This window comes from Chrysochloris asiatica, unplaced genomic scaffold (assembly GCF_000296735.1).
Source record: "Chrysochloris asiatica unplaced genomic scaffold, ChrAsi1.0 scaffold00282, whole genome shotgun sequence".
Taxonomy (NCBI): domain Eukaryota; kingdom Metazoa; phylum Chordata; class Mammalia; order Afrosoricida; family Chrysochloridae; genus Chrysochloris; species Chrysochloris asiatica.
In genome coordinates, this window is record NW_006408800.1 from 1,417,499 (window position 1) to 1,434,280 (window position 16,782).

General features: G+C 40.5%; 1 protein-coding gene across 2 annotated transcripts in view; it reads right to left on the reverse strand.

Annotated features, from left to right (window-relative positions):
- Nucleotides 1–16,782, reverse strand: part of TARSL2 (threonyl-tRNA synthetase-like 2) — a 130,292-nt gene that overhangs the window by 33,195 nt on the left and 80,315 nt on the right. For both annotated transcript variants that reach the window (XM_006874530.1, XM_006874529.1), the window contains 2 exons: nt 8,316–8,482; nt 5,492–5,654 (listed from right to left, as the gene is read on the reverse strand). In XM_006874530.1, coding sequence (XP_006874592.1) covers nt 5,492–5,654; nt 8,316–8,482 — 330 coding nt within the window. The remainder of the gene's footprint in view (nt 1–5,491; nt 5,655–8,315; nt 8,483–16,782) is intronic.

Below are 16,782 nucleotides of genomic sequence, written 5' to 3' on the forward strand. Positions count from 1 at the left end.
AAAAAAAAACATTTAAGTGGCTTGGTTATTGATATGCTGATTGGGATTGCATTGAGTCTATATACCAAATTAGAGAGAAATGATAGTTTAATATTGAGTCTTCCAACCCATGAACAAGGTCTAGCTCATTTATTTAGGTTATCTTTATCTTAGTAATGCTTCAGTGTTCTGGTCATGTGTACACTTTTCATATTTATCCTATGTTTTTCATATTTTTTACGCTATTGTAAGTGGTTGTTGTTGTTGTTGTGTGCCGTGGAGTTGGTTCTGACTCATAGCGACCCTGTATAGGGTTTCCGAGGCTGTAAATCTTTATGGGAGCAGAAAGCCTCCTCTTCCTCCCGCGGAACAATTATTGTAATTTCAAATGGTTCATTGTTATTATGTAGAAATCCAATTGATTTTTGTTTATAGATCCTCTATCCTACAAATTTCCTAAATTCACTTATTACTTCTAGTAGTGTTTTTTTTTTAGTAGATGCCCTCAAATTTTTTACAAAGATGATCATATTGTCTGCAACTGTTGTTTTAATTCTTTCCAATTTCATTCCTTAAAACCTTCTTTTTCTGACTTTTTAAAAAAAGTTTTTATTGTGAATTGAGTGATAGTTTATATGGGAGAACATCGGTTTTACATTCATCATTTCATTGCAATGATTACAATCTCCTCTGTGCATCATCATTCAACAGTATTTACTTCTATTCTCTCTGTTTATTTGTTTCGGACCTTTTTTAAGTCAGAGAAAACTCTTAGTGTAATGATTACTAGAAATGTGAGAATGTACATCCTACTTTGTTCCTAATTTGGGGGGTAAGCATGTAAACTTTTACTTATAAGCATGATATTAGATATAAGTTTCTCATAGATGTCTCCTATCAAGTTAAGGAACTTCCTACTTCTGAAAACTCCATTCCTACTTTCTGAAAGTTTTTATGCGAAATGGATTGTTGATTTTGCCAACTAGTTTTCTTCATTTACTGAGAAGATCAGATTTCTTTTTGAGATTGTTAATAGAGTGAATTACATTGATTGATTTCTAATGTTAATCCAACCTGTCATTCCTTCGGTAGAGCCCGCTTGTCCACGATGTATTATGCTTTTAAAAAATACATTATGTATTTGATTTGCAAAAGTTTTCAAAAAGGATATTGACCTGAAGATTTCTTATGATGTCTTTATGTTATTTTGTTATCTGGGCAATGCTAGCCTCGAAGGTTCTCTTAAATTTTTTGGAGGAATTTTCTAGAATTGGCATTTATACCTTAAAAGTTTAGCAAAATTCACCATTGGAGACAACCTAGGCCTGGAATTTTCTGTGGGAAGTTTTAAACTACCAATTTAATTTCTCTAGACACAGGGATACTCAGATTATTTCTTTTTGAATGAAGTTTTGTAGCTTGTTCTTTGAAGAAATTTGTCCATTTCATCTAAGTTGTCAAGCTTATTTGCATAAAGTTGTTCATAATATTACATTAGTATTGTTTTAATATCTGTTGGGCTAGAAGTTCTTTCCATTTTATCAGTCTTCTCAGAGGACACCATGTGGTGTTCACCAGTGGTCTTAACTGCTTTTCTTTTTTCTGTTTCATTGATTTCTTCTCTGGTCCTCATTATTTTCTTTCTTCTGATACTCTGCTTTAATTTTTTGTTTTTCTTATTTTAGTGTCATAACTAAGGAGCTCTGGTAGTGTAGTGGTTACGAATCAGGCTGCGAGCTGCAAGGTCAGCAGTTAGAAACTACCAGCCGTTCCATGGGAGAAAGATGAGGCAGTCTGCTCCCGTAAAGATTTACAGCCTCGGAAATCCTGTGTAGGGTCGCTATGAGTCGGAACCGACTACATGGTGTAAGGACCAAACTGATTTTGCCTACCTAGAAACTGCTTGACTAAACTCTAGTCAGGCTCAGGAAAGCATTTTAAATAGATAAGGCCTCAGTTATTAGTTCCCTCCAGAGGCAAGGTCAATCTCCATTCTGTACATTAGCCTGAACACGTACTCTAGCTCCAAGAAAATGATATATGTATAAATAGCCAGGCAGCTCAAGGACAGAGGCCAGATGTTTTCCTTTACCCTAGCCTAAGAACAAAGACCACCAGCCCTGACCAATTAAACTGTAACATCTCATAGTTTGCCAATTGTTAACCAATCCAAAGATTGTAAAGCTGAGAAACCTGAGCTGTTTGAAAATTCTATAAAAACCCTGCAGACAATGAATTCGGGGCTCTTTCCCTATTCCGAAATGTCGGATAAGGTTAGAGACCTGGCTCGAGCTTGATTAAACAACCCTTATGTATTTGCATTGGTACACGGCTCCTGGGTGGTCTTTGGGGACCCTGAATTCTGGGCATAACATTGGCACAAAACAACAACAGTGTCTTAAGTAGAAACTGAGGCCACTTGATTTTAAACCTTTCTTTTTACCTAATTGTGAGAAATAAGTCCTAAACTGGTCCATCTTCAGGAATGAGGGGAACAAAAGACCAAGAAGATACTAACTGACAAAGGCACAAATTGTTGTGGTAACCACAGGTACCTATGCACCTGGGAGATGTATAAACATTATGAATTAGAGGACAGGGAGGGAACCTGTTCAGGAAGTAGAAACTTTAAATTAAGGATGTCACCATAAAAGGAAATAGGCGACATTCAGGACAACTGTTTAATCCCATAATACTCAGCCAATGAGGAACTAGGGGAGGGACTCTGGAACTAGAGAATAAAATGCTTGTGAAACAACTGCTTGGTGTGCCAGCCTGTCTTGCTTTCTGGGCTTGGCACATGATCTTGCAAAACTGACCAATAAAGTCCCAGTCTTGCTAAAGAGGGTACACACTGAATTTCTTAAGCTTTTGTCAGGTAAACATTCATGATAACTCATCAGTGACCTCAAACGGGATAAGGCAGCCTGCCCCAGTTCTCTCTCTGGAGCCCCATCTGGGTAAGGTCCTAGTCAGGGGTTTATACCAACCCACTAGTTATCAAGAGAAACCAAGACAGTACTGGGGTGTTGACAATGTTTCTCACAAATTGGAGTCTCGTCCTGGATTATCTGCCCACTTGGAGCAGCAACCCTGGTGGAAAGGAGACACATCCTGCCTTCGTTTTGGTAGCCTGTTCCACAGGGTTGACCACCTCTCAGCGGGAGCCGGAAAAGATACGAGATTGTTAAAAAAAGAGTTAAGGAGAGAGAGAGAGAGAAATAGACGTGAGGGAGTGAGAACAGAATACCACGCAACCTGCATAAGCCAGGGTGAGAAAATTGGACTGTAAATATTACCCTGGTAGTTGGGCATTTTGGGGAGTCAAGTGTATGTGGCTGTGATATATCTTGGATATGGAGTGAGTGCGGAGTCCCAATCCACAGTCCTGTACTCCTGCGAGAGAAACTTCCAGAGAAAGACGAAGTGAATCTCAGGGTGTGCAAGAAATCTCCCTGTTAAAGGGGGGTAAAGCTCACAGAGCAACTTAGGCACTAAACACCGAGACCAAAAGAAAATGGGAAACAAAAGTTCTAGGTCTATGAAAGAAGGAAACTAGAGAGCGGGAGACACTACCAGAGACATTCCTCTGGGGAGAATGTCGAGGGGTTGAAGGGACAGTCCTTGAACCCAGGAAAAGGATGAACAAAAGGTGATTAAATATTGCTGCTTCATTTGGCCAAAAGAATCAGTTTGTTCACCATCAGTGTTCTGGCCCCAATTTGGTTCCAAGGAGTACTAGGCTCTAGTCTTCCATGTGAGTGACAGAATATGGCTTTCCCAAAGGGAAGTGGCCTATATTGGTAAGTGTGCTGTGTGTACTTTCAGAGACTATGTCTCTGCTATTCTTTAAGTGTCAATTAGGTCAAATTGTTTGATAGTACTTGATAGTGGCCTTTACATGACAATTTTTGTTTGAATTAGCATGAAATCTGAAAAAGTAAAAGTTCTACACAACATTGAAAAGCAAAAGCCTCCAAAAGCCTATCAAATTTCTTTATAAAAAGTACACTTAATGAAATTTAATACAATAATTGGAGGAAGCTGAAGGCAAAAAACAATAACTTCCATGTCAAGAGATTATTGATCTGCACTCTCTCTTCCCGTGGGGATCTGGGACTCTACAACTGTAAGATAATAAACTTCCTTTTATATACACTTATGTATGTTTCACTGGTTTTGCTTCTCTAGAAAACCTGACCTAATACATGTGGTACCAAGAGAGCTGGGGTCTAGAGAGACAAAATTATAAGGGTGAGTTCTCTAAGTTGGTTCTCAAATCTGACTAATTTTAAAGGCACTGATATGTGGTGGAGGCATGTCTGACCTCCACTTCATAGGAATTGGCCTTGGGCTGATAATGAGTTTGGTCCTCTAATCCCCTTGTGGAAGGAACTCTATTAGCATAGTGGTTATAAATTGGGCTGCTAACCTCAAGGTCAGCAGTTCAAAACTACCAGCTGTTCCACAGGAGAAAGATGAGGCCTTCTGCTCCCATAAAGATTTACAGCCTCAGAAACCCTGCACAGGTTGCTATGAGTCGGAACCGACTCCACGGCACACAACAACAATATCCCCTTGTGGAGTCAGAGGAAGTCAGACATGGTCCCCACTTGGGTTAAGCAGTTGGTGCTGTGAACAGGACAACCTATGAAATTATGAGGTTTTATAAGAAAAAAAATGAAGGGACATGGGATAAAATACTTAACAGAGGGGAGCGCCTCAGTTTCTGGACTTGCTTGGAGCCAAAGATGGCTGGTTAGGAAGGAAGGCTGATACAGGGTCTGGGTCAGAATCCAGCCAAATCCACCCCGCTGGAGGCCTAAATCCATTTGCATATGAATAGGGTTAGTCCTACTGAGGAGAAAAAATTGAACTTGATTGTTATAAAAGGTTTATGGGTTTGACCACTTTATGGATATTGGTTTCTCCTGCCTATTATTGTAAAACAGATATTTATGTGTGATAGGAATATTGGGTATTATGGTTACAGAGAGCTTGTAAACCCATTTTCAGGACATATTTGATTAGATTTGCTAAAAGGGCAGTTAGAATTTGCCTGGAAAAAAACAGCCTTCTTGGATTAAGCTTTTGTACAGTCTGGGGCTTTAGGCAGAATCCTGAGTCCCACCCACAGCCTTCAGGGTTGGGATATTTGCATTTGAAAAGACATGCAGACCAACCTAGGACTACTGTGAGAACTGGAGATTCCAGCAGAGAGGTATTCTCTCTCTCTTCTGCTGGGGACCTGGGACTCTACAATTGTAAGATAATAGACTTCTCTTTATATATATATTAAAAAAGAGAGAGAGAGAGAGAGAGAGAGAGAGAGAGAGAGAGAGAGAGATTATTGATCTATTGAGACAAATTAGAGAATCATAGAAAGTTAGAACTGAATGAGATCTCAGAGACTACATCAAACATCATATTTTTCACCAGCTGAGAAATACTAACATATTCAGAAGAACAGTGAATTTGCAAGAGCCATGCTTCATTCTGTATTACTGTTTACCTGCTCCACTGTGCAGAAGATGTGAGCGTCATCCTGCTGGAAGCGCCTGACTACGGTTAAGCCGCTTAAAGTACCTGACGGTTCATGTCTATGAAGAACTCCAAAATCAGCTAATCTAATAGGCATTTCCCTCCAAGATCGTGGACGATGGGCAAACATTAGACTAGAAAAGATAAAATAGCATACAGCTTTTACATAGCACAGAAAAGGTTAAGTAATTATCTAAATATTGAGAAATTATAATTAGGCCTCAAACTTTATAAACTCCTTACCCTGGTTCTTTGTCCACCAGCTAAACATTTTGAACTCTCTGACTTACTTGAATTTATAGCACTGCACCTCTCTCTTAGAAAGTGAGAACCATGTCATCATCTCTTTCAGCAATGCTGTGTGGCACTTTGGGTTAATGTGCTGGACTGCAAAGTCGGTTTGAGCCACAAGATCAGCAGTTCAAGCTCACCAGTCACTCCTCATAAACCCTATACAGGGTCGCTATGGGTTGGAACCAACTCGATGGCACTACACAACAACAACAATCCCATCGCAACAGTAAATTTCCACTCATTTCAACAGTTAGGTCTTAAGTGAATCCTTCCTGGACACTATCCCAGACAGGGCTAGTCAGTCCTTAGGCTCCATGAATACCTCAAACCTTCACTATCATGGTGATCCTCTGCCTCATTTATCACTTATTGTCTGCAAAAGGATCACCCCCATTCTACTTGGACATTACCAGTCAACGAACTATGTCTTAATCCCATCTCCATTTCTAGCACCAAGCATTAAGCACTCAACTAGTTTGTGTTTTCTGCTGAATTAACCACCCTTGGTTCTTATATTCCACTAAGCTACAGTGGTCCTGTTACCTTATTCTGAGGTAAGAAATCACAAAATTATATCCTCTACTTTCCTTCAGCCTCAAATCCTAGTTGAAATCAGAAGCTGCAGCTTTACATGGTATAGTGTGACACTGTAAGATAAGCATTGAACTACTAACCACAAGGTCGGTGGTTCAAGCCCACAAGTCACTGCTCAGACAAGGTATGTAGGGATCACTGTGACTTAGAACTGACTTGACTGCAAAACTCAGTTACAAAGTTTCAAAATAAGAGTTCTGAAGAATGCAAAACACCAGGTTAGCTTCCTTTCTCTTTAAAAGAAAAATGACAGAATGTTTACATAGCAATAAATTGTATTAATATTTTAAATCTTACCATCATAAACTGAATTTCTTTTAGTCTTTAATAACAAAACAAAGCTTCTTTTCAGTGTTCAGAGCTTTGTTTTAACAGTTACATTGATATCATGTATGTTTATAATATAAAACTGCAATTAATGGAGAACGGTGCCTGTTTGCTTTGTTTTAGAATCTGCTTGCCTTAGAAGGCTGAATTTTCATACTAACTTTATGACAATTACTCTAAGACAGCATGAATCATTATTTTAGCTCAGGTAGTATGTTGTTATTGTTATTAAGTGCATTCAAGTAGATTCCGACCCATAGCAACCCTATGTAGGGTTTCCAAGGAGCAGTTGGTGAGCTTGAACCAAGGACCTTGCGGTTCAAACGACTTTGCAGTCTGACACATTAGCCCACAGCGCCACAGCAATTTTGGCTATGATTCCCAAGGTCAACAGTTTGAAACGACCAAAGGAGCTGTCAATGAAAGATGACGTTTTCCGCTCCTTTACACTTAAGGGGCTCTGGTAGCATAGTGGTTACGAGTCGGGCTGTAAACCTCAAGGTCAGCAGTTTGAAACTACCAGCTGCTCTATGGGAGAAAGATGAGGCTTTCTGCTCCTGTAAAGATTTACAGCCTTGGAAACCCTAAACAGGGTTGCTATGAGTCAGAACCAACTCCATGGCACATAATCATCACCACTAAGATAGAGAATGATGGGGAAGCAGTGGCCCCATATAATAAGCACCTGATGAAGCACAAGGTCGGCAGTTCAAGGTCCCACTAGTTGTTCTGTGGGAGGAAGATGAGGCTTTCTGTTCCTAAAAAGATTTAAAAGCCTTGGAAACCCTATACAGGTCACTATGAGTTGGAACCTACTCAACGGCACTTAACAACAATAAGATAGAAAATAATCCATTCATTTAATTAACATTGGTGTGGCGCTGTTGGGTAATGCGCCAGACTGCAAAGCCATTTAAACTGCAAGGTCGGCGGATCAAGCTCACCAGCTGCTCCTTGGAAACCCTCTACAGAGTCACTATGGGTCGGAATCGACTCGACTGCACTTTAACAACAACAACATGCTAACATGCCACTGATTATAAGATTTCTGAAAAAGTATCTCTTAGGAGTCAATGAAATTGGGTTAATTACAGGCTTCAGTGATCTTGTTATAATTAATTCAAGCAGTAATAAGAACTACATGTTCTGTAACCATACATATTACTATCAAGAAGACAAATTTATAAAAATTTATAAAATTGATACATAAAAGTTCCTTTAAGAAGCATGAAAAACAAAATTGTTTCATTTCTGGTGTGGTGCTGTGGGTTAATGTGCTAGACTGCAAGACTGTTAGAACCTCAAGGTCGGCGGTTCAAGCTCAACAGCCGCTCCTCAGAAACCCTATACAGGGTCACTATGCGTCAGAACTGACTCAACAGCACTTGACAACAACAACAAAGCTAAAACGTATTTTAAGAAGTAAATTCATTCTCCATAATGAGATAACTTGAAGATGATTAATAACTACCTATCTTCAGTCTTTAAAAAAATTATATAACTCCAAAGAGCAAAGACACTAAAACAAATTATGATAAAATAAGCGTTATACAAAAATTTGCTTCAGCTTTCATACTCACCAGTGTGCAGGGCAATTCATGGGTTTAAGAGCAAAAGTGTCCTTTTCAATATCAAAGGTAAACATGTTCTCACTGTAATGTTGCCAATGGCCTGAGGCTTCCCAGAGTTTACTGTTGTACACATTGGGAGAGAGCACTTCTGTGAAGTTCCGTTTATGATATTCCTCCTTTAAAGCAAAGGTGTATAAAGTTAAATCTGCTACAACAGAACACAGTCGCAGAAAAAAAGTATTATGTGAAATGTTTCAACTCGAGACCATGTCTTACATTAATTTGTGATTAAGTGCCTTTAGTTTTATTGTTGTTGTAAAGTGCTGGCAAGTCAGTTGTTATTCATAGCAGTCCTGCATATGGTACCCAAGGAGTGTCTGATGGGTTAGTTTATCCAACAGCACCACATCAAGACTCCATTAAGTATATTCATATCTGTTTTATAGTATTCAAGATAGTATATGATATACAATGTTTTAATTAGTTATTGAAATACAACATATATGTAAACATTCTATAACTTCAAACTCTACCAGGAATAGGAAAAGAATTTTTCAAGCGAAGTTCTTACTTTACAAAAATTTTCTTTTCTTTTTCTTTTTTTCCCTATTTTAGTTATCTAATACTGCCCTAATAGAAATACAAGTACATGGATTTAACTAACAGAAAATTCTCTCACAGCTTAGGACGCTAGACATCCAAATTCAAGGCACCAGCTCTTATTGCAGTTGTCAAGTGTTGTCGAGTCAGTTCTGACTCATAGTGACCCTGTATAGGGTTCTGAAGGATCAGCTGGTGCATTTGAACTACCAACCTTGTGGTAAACAGGCCAATGCTTATCTTACATGCCACACCGGGAGGGATACCCCTAGGGGAAGGTGTTTGCCTTTCAACATTTGTGGGATTGATGTTTTTTGGAGATTTCCATGTGTCTTGGCATCAATCTTTCCCTGAGAATCAACATGAACATAACTGCCACTTTTTGTTTTGTTGTTGTTTTGTCGTGTGCCATTGAGTCCACTCTGACTCATATACTCTGCACAATAGAATGAAACACTGCCTGGTTCTGCACCAATCTCACTCAATAGATTGAGCCTATTGCTGCTGCCACTGTACAAATCCATCTCGTTAGTGGTCTTCCTCTTTTTTGCTAACCCTCGACTTTACCAAGTATGATGTCCTTCCCCAGGGATTGATCCTCATGATAATATGTCCATAGTATGAGAGGCAAAGTCTGGCCATCATGGCTCCTAAGGAGAATTCTGGCTGTACCTCTTCTAACACAGATTTGTTTGTTCTTCTGGCAGTCCATGGTACTTTTAATAATTCAAATGAATCAATTCTTTTTTGGTCTTTCTTATTCATTTTGCAACTTTCATGTGCTTATGAGGCTACTGAAAATACCATGGTTTGGGTCAGGCACACCTTAGTCCTCAAACTGACATTGTTACAATACCTTCCGGTTCTTCCCTCTCCCCTCCCTCCAACTCCATTTTGTCTGTTTCCCTGCCCTAAGCTACAAGGCGCGTAGTTTAAAGGAGCGTAGTTTAAAGGACAACGTGGCTTTTGATAGGCCAGATCTAAATCACCCCAGCAATGACCACTCCCTTCCTGTTGAATCTATATAAATCCCCTCCCTTCCTGTTGACGCTCTCTTCTTCCTCTCCTCCCGTCTGCCTCCTGCCTTCTCTCTCCGGCATAGGTTACCTTCCTCACCCTGAATAAAGGTCTCTAGATGGGCCATCTGGTGTGAGGTGTGGTTGATCAGCGGCACCGGGTCATTTCAGACATCATTGTTCTTCAACACTTTAAAGAGGTCTTGTGCAGCAGATTTGCCTAATGTAATACGTTTGATTTCTTTTTTTAAATGTTTTATTGTGAATTATGTGATAGTTTACATGGGAGAACATTAGTTTTACATTCATCCTATCATATATCGTTTCATTGCCATGGTTACAATCCCCTTCATGCATCATCAACCAACCAAAGGGTATACACTACAAGCTTGCCCCTTGGTCGTCAGCACACAGCCCCTCTCCCTCTCTGGGTCTAAAGTCCCCAGCTGCTCCATCTCTCTACGTCATCATCTTTGCCTCCATCTCAGGCATCACTGCTTCTCTGGGTAGGGTCCCACTCTCTGCTCTTCTCCCTTGATGGTCCCAGGGACCTCCGTTCCTAGACTGAAAAGTTGATCACTCCCCTCCTTGCTACAAAACGTCTACCTTTACATTTCCAACCCTCACAATCAGTCCTGATAACAATTATTCACTATCGTATCACAAGAGACCTATCCGCATTTCATTTTCGTTTGATTTCTTGACTGCTGTTTCCATGAATGCTGATGGTTGATGAGAGCAAAATGAAGCCTTTGACAGCTTCAATCATTCAATTAAAATCCATTTATTTTTGTTTCTTTTACACTGAGGTGCAACCCATATGGAATGTTGTGGTCTCTGATCTTCAACAGTAAGTATTTTAAGTTCTATTTGCTTTCAGCAAGAAAGGTTGGATCATCTACATGTAACAGGTTATTAATGAGTCTTCCTCTAATCCTGAAGCCATGTTCTTCATTTTTCTGGTATTCTCTGCATTCAGCTAAGATCTATCTGATGTGAGCAATGATATCCCTCATTCCACGTCCGTGTCTGAATCAGGCATGAACCTTGACATCTATCTGTCAATGTACTGCTACAGACATTTAAAAATTATCTTCAGCAAAATTTTACTTGCATGTGATATTAATGATATTGTTGGATGATTTCTACCTACCATTGAGTCACCTCTCTTTGGCATGAGTAAAAATATGGATCTTTTCCAATCACTTGGCCAGGTAGCTGTCTTCCGAATTTCTTCGCATAGATGAGTGAGTGCCTGTAATGCTTCATCAGTTTGTGGAAAGATTTCTATTTGTATTCCATCAATTCCTGGAGCCTTGTTTTTTGTCAATGCCTTCAGTGCACCTTACACCTCTTCCTTCAGTATCATTGGCTCCTGATCATATCCTACTTCTTGACATAGTTGAGCATCGGCTATTTCTTTTTGGTATGGTGGTGGTTATGTGTCGTGGAGTCGGTTCTGACTCATAGCGACCCTGCATAGGGTTTCCGAGGCTGTAAATCTTTATGGGAGCAGAAAGCCTCATCTTTCTCCCACTCTTTTTGATATAGTGACTGTGTATTCCTTCCATCTTCTTTTGATGCTTTCTGCATCATTCAATATTTTGCCCAAAGACTCTTTCAATATTGCAAGTCGAGGACTGAATTTTTTTCTTCAGTTCCCTCACCTTGAGAAATGCTGAGCATGTTTTTCCCTTTGGGTTTTCCACCTCCAAGTCTTTGCACATTTCATTATATTTGACTTTGTCTGCTTGAGCTGCCCTTTGAAACTTTCTATTCAGCTTTTATCTCCTCATTTCTTCCCTTTGCTTTAGCATCTCTACCCTGGAAAGCAAGTTTCAGAGTCTCTTCTGACATCTATTTTGGTCCTTTTCCTCTTCCTTGTGTTCTTAATGATGATATGGAGCTTTCCTACTGTCTCTTTCTACAGATGTAGTCAATTTGATTTCTGTGTATCCAATGAGGTCCATGTGTATAGCCGTCTTTTATGTTGTTTAAAACCAGTATTTACAATGCAGAAATCATTGGTCTTGTAAAATCATGGCTTTATCCCACCTTGCTGATCTCCTTTCAATACTCCCATCCTGCCAGTCCAGAAAACAAAGATGGAAGAATATTGATTTGTAAAAGACTTCCAAGTTGTAAACCACCTGGTAAATTCACCTGGTCGTGCTGAACCCATTTCCCTGGACTGTGTGCACTTCACAGTGCCTGACTTACAAAATACCTTATTCTGTATATCTTTACAAGAGGAAAGTCAGGAGATCTTTGCTTTCAAGTGGGAATACCCAAACACGGGACTTAAGACAGTATCATTGGAATCACCTCCCACAAGAATTAAAAAACTCCCCTACCATTACTGGGACAGTTTTATCTGAGGACATATCAGTGACATCCTCCTATGGATAACTTACTCATAGCTAGGAAGTCCAAAGAGGGCTTTGATAAAATATTATTTGAACACTAGACTTCCTGGGACAGGCAGGATATCAAGTCTCTAAAACCAAGGCCCAGATTTCCAAGCCTATAGCCAAATCACCTTCCTCAAAGCTGAAAAGAGGATAGTCATATTTTGTCAAATTTGGATTTCCAACTTTGCACTAATAGCAAAACCCCTTTATTAGGTCCTCCAAGGAAAAGACACTATCTCCCTTGCATGGACCTGAAACTCAAGTTTGGCCTAATCACAGCACAGCTCTGGTACTTCTTAACCTAGCCAAGTCCACTGAACTGTTTGTTCATGTAAAGCAGTGCATTACACTGGGGGTCCCCACCTAACAGCTGAACATTTGTAGGATATTAGTAGCCTATTTCTCTAAAGGAATTGATATGGTGGTCCAAGAATGGCCACCTTGTCTTTGGGCAGTTTCTGCTACCTGCCTTTTCCTAGAAGAAGCTAAGAAATTAAGCCTTGATAAGCCACTCACTGTTTATACTCCATACTCAGTCCTTACCACCCTAGAATAGAAAGGAAGACCCTAGCTGACAATGGGAAGGGTGGCCAGATACTAAGGTTCTCTATAGGCCAATCTGAAGGTGAATTTAAAAACAACTACCAATTTAAACCTAGCATGTGGCACTGTGGGTTTATGTGCCAGACTGCAAATCCATTTGAACTGCAAGATCAGCGGTTCAGGTTCACCAGCTGCTCCTTGGAAACCATATACAGGGTTGTTATGGGTCAGAATTGACTCAATGGCACTTAATAACAACAACAGTATATTGCTGCCCCTCCTGGCGAACACCAGCTAGAACATGATTGCATTCAGGCCACAAAAGTCCCCTACTCCAGCTGGATAGACCTCAAAGATGAACCTCTATACAACCCTGATGAAGAATATTTCATTGATGGAACCAGTTTTATGGAAAAATGGAAAGTGAAAGACCCGGTATACTGTAGCAAATCCCATTTGTATGAAAGAAGCTGAATCACTTCCACCAAACACCTCAGTACAGAAGACAGAATTCTTTGCTCTTATCAGAGATCTGTATCTAGCAATCAGAACTGACTCAATGGGACTTAACAACAAAAACAACCTTGAAAAACAAGCCTGTCAAATATGTCCAGGTCATTCTTCAGCTCTTCACTGTCATTCCCCTGCGCAAGGAATTTGCCATGATACACTGCAAGGACATTTATACAGATGTCAGATATGCGTTCAGTGTGGTCCAAGTACACTGGGTCATTTGGAAGGAAAGAGGAAGAAAAGAGGGCTCCTAACCTTAGAAAGGGGTCCTGGTATGGCGCTGTGGGCAAATGTGCTGGACTGCAAAGTCAGTTTGAACCACAAGGTTGGCAGTTCAAGCTCACCAGTTGCTCTTTGCAAACCCTACACAGGGTCACTATGGGTTGGAACTGACTTGATGGCACTTAACAACAACAACAACAACCTTGAAAAAGGAATCCTGGTGTGATACTGTAGGATAAACACTGGACAACAGGGTGAGCTATTCAAACACACCAGCTGCTCCTCAGAAGCCCTGTACAGGGTCGCTATGAGTCAGAACTGACTCAATGGGACTTAACAACAAAAACAACCTTGAAAAACAAGCCTGTCAAATATGTCCAGGTCATTCTTCAGCTCTTCACTGTCATTCCCCTGCGCAAGGAATTTGCCATGATACACTGCAAGGACACCAAAACGGAGACTCAAAAGTGATCTAGAGAACATGGTTTGATGGGTAAAAGAGTAGAAATAATGTTAAGATGCTTGACTGAATTATGAATCTTGGTTTCCCTTGCCTACCATTGTAAAATAGACACTTCAGAGGGAGGCATGTAATCTTGCTGGTGACCACGCTGGTCTACCAGTAAGGGGAAGTGGGGGAGAAATAGTAGTGAAGCTGTAAGCTAAGTCTGACCACATTCAATAAATTCCTATCAACCTGGATTGCAACCTGGGTGACCAGCAGTATAGCAAGACCTGGGGATTCCTGAGTGTATGGACAAGAACATGGTCACAGAGACTAGAGTGGAGAGTGAAGCATCCAGCTGATATGAAGTGAGGGGAGATGTACAAGAATGCCCATACTTGCAGATACTACCCATTTGACCTAGCTTCAATGGCTGGATGATCAGACATCTACTAGAAAGAAGAGGAAAAAAGTATAATCCGCTACAATGTGATGAACCTGACCTATATTTATGGATGTATTAGCTTAAAAGAGGAAACAAAGCTCTACAACAAGGATCATTCCAACCCCCTCTGTACACCAGGTTGACAGGAATGGGAAACTTAGACATTGGTTACCCAAAATGGGGGGCGCTACAAAGGCACAAAGTGACTGGCTTACAAATTTCCAAGAGGGAGCTTAGTTTCAGAGGGTGTGGGGGAAGGTAGAATCTCCACTGAGTGATTTCCAACCTGTCTAGATGGGGCTGGTGAAAGCAGATGGGGATAAGACTCTTATGATTCAATAATGAGTAATTGCTATGAGGACTGATTGTGATTGTTGCACATGTAAAGGTAGACATTCTGTAACAAAAGGAGGGGAGTGGTTGATCTAGCAATCCAGGAGCAGAGGTCCCTGGGACCATCAAGGGAGAAAAGCAGAGTACAGGACCCTATCCAGAGAAGAAGCAATGCCAGAGATGGAGGCAGAGAAGATGGGGTGGAGCAACAGAGTGGTTGGGGACACTAGACTCAAGGAAGGAGAGGGGCTGTGTGCTGTGGCTGGGGTCAGGCTTGCATGATATACCCTTCATCCAAAACAAAAGAAAAACAGAGGGATTGAAAGCAAATGTTGCTGAATGATGATGCATGGAGTGGACTGTAATCATTGCAATGCAATGAAATATGACAGGCTGAATGTAAAACTGATGCTCTCCCATGTAAACTATCACATAATTCATGATAAAAACTTTAAAAAAAAGTGGCCTAGGGACAACCAGGTCAGATGCCACTGTGAAGAAGGCAGCTCAATGCCCCTGACTGTAACAGATTCTACCTCCAGACAGCAGTCACCCGCATGTCTCATTATCTCCCTGGACACTCCACTATGATGAGGAGGATCACCTGTGGGTAAAGAATGGGGAGCCACTGAAGACAGAAGAGGATGGAAAACAACCCCAAGTAGGCTAGTTATGATACCTAAAAGCCTTCTTCATAAGGCAAGCCTATGATTCCATTCATTATGGATATGAAGGTATGTTTGAATGGGTACCTAAATATAAGTACTGAACTTTAAAATGCCATCTCTCAGGTAGTTAAAATTTTTCCTATTTGCGCCATCAACAATCCCTAGACCACATGCCCCCAGTCTCCTGAATTCAGTACCAAGGCTGTGTTCCAGGGGAAGAGATGACCCACACTATGGGGTTGAAGCTTTGGAGACACCTCCACTAACTGGCTGGATAGAGAAGGTTCGAGAGGTTGTCAGGGGAGAACATATCATCTAGAGCCCCTGCATTTATTTTTTCATAGTATCTGGCATACAATAAAAATTACTAGATATGGGAAGAGGCAAGGCCATATAACTTGAAAGCTAAGTGGGGAAAAAATAAGTTCCAGGTTTGTTTTTTTTTTAAACTCCTGAAAAGAACAATTCCTTCAGATAAGGGAATTGGGGAGTTTAAATTTATCAGCCTCATCTTTGATGAATATTCCCATTCCAAGGCTCAGAGACCCACTCCCCCACAACCAGTATGCTTACCTTAGCCTAAGAGACCACTGGGGATGTGTAATTAAAAGGCTTTACAATTCTCTAACCCACACAATCAAGCCTTGGGACTGATCTCTGCAGTCTGTCCTGTATCTATAAAAGATAAGAGATACCTTTAAGGCTTCCATGAAGGCTTTCAGTTTCTGCACTTCAACCTTGAGAGTTCAAGGTTCCAGGGATTAAGGTGATATTCCAGTCAAGATAGCACATCCAAGACAGCAGCTCTGATGGTCATAACATCCTTCTTAGTCTCTAATAATCTTCATGAGTCTTCAAGACTCACTCAGAGACTGTCAACCCCTCCTGCATTCAGTCCTTTTATTTCTTCTGACTGCTAGGTATTTTAAAACACATAGTCTACTGGAAATTATGCACCTCTAGGGACAGTCATAGAACAAAGGAGAAGGAGACTAGAGAAGGAGACAGAATAACCAGCACATTCTATGAACTCTTTTCTTAGGAAGTTACTGAGGAAATCATTCCACCCAATGAAAGGATGACAAAAGAAAGAAAACATGGGACCAGGAATCAGGGAGAAACAGGAGAAATGTCAGACAATGAGCAAGGAGAAGGATGCAAAGTCTGAAGATGGTTGTCAGGAATCTTAATAACACATTAATTCTGGAGTGAGAGGAATAAGTTTGGGGAAAAAAGTAATTCTACCAATTACTGGAGTCATCAGAATAAGCTTCAAGGAA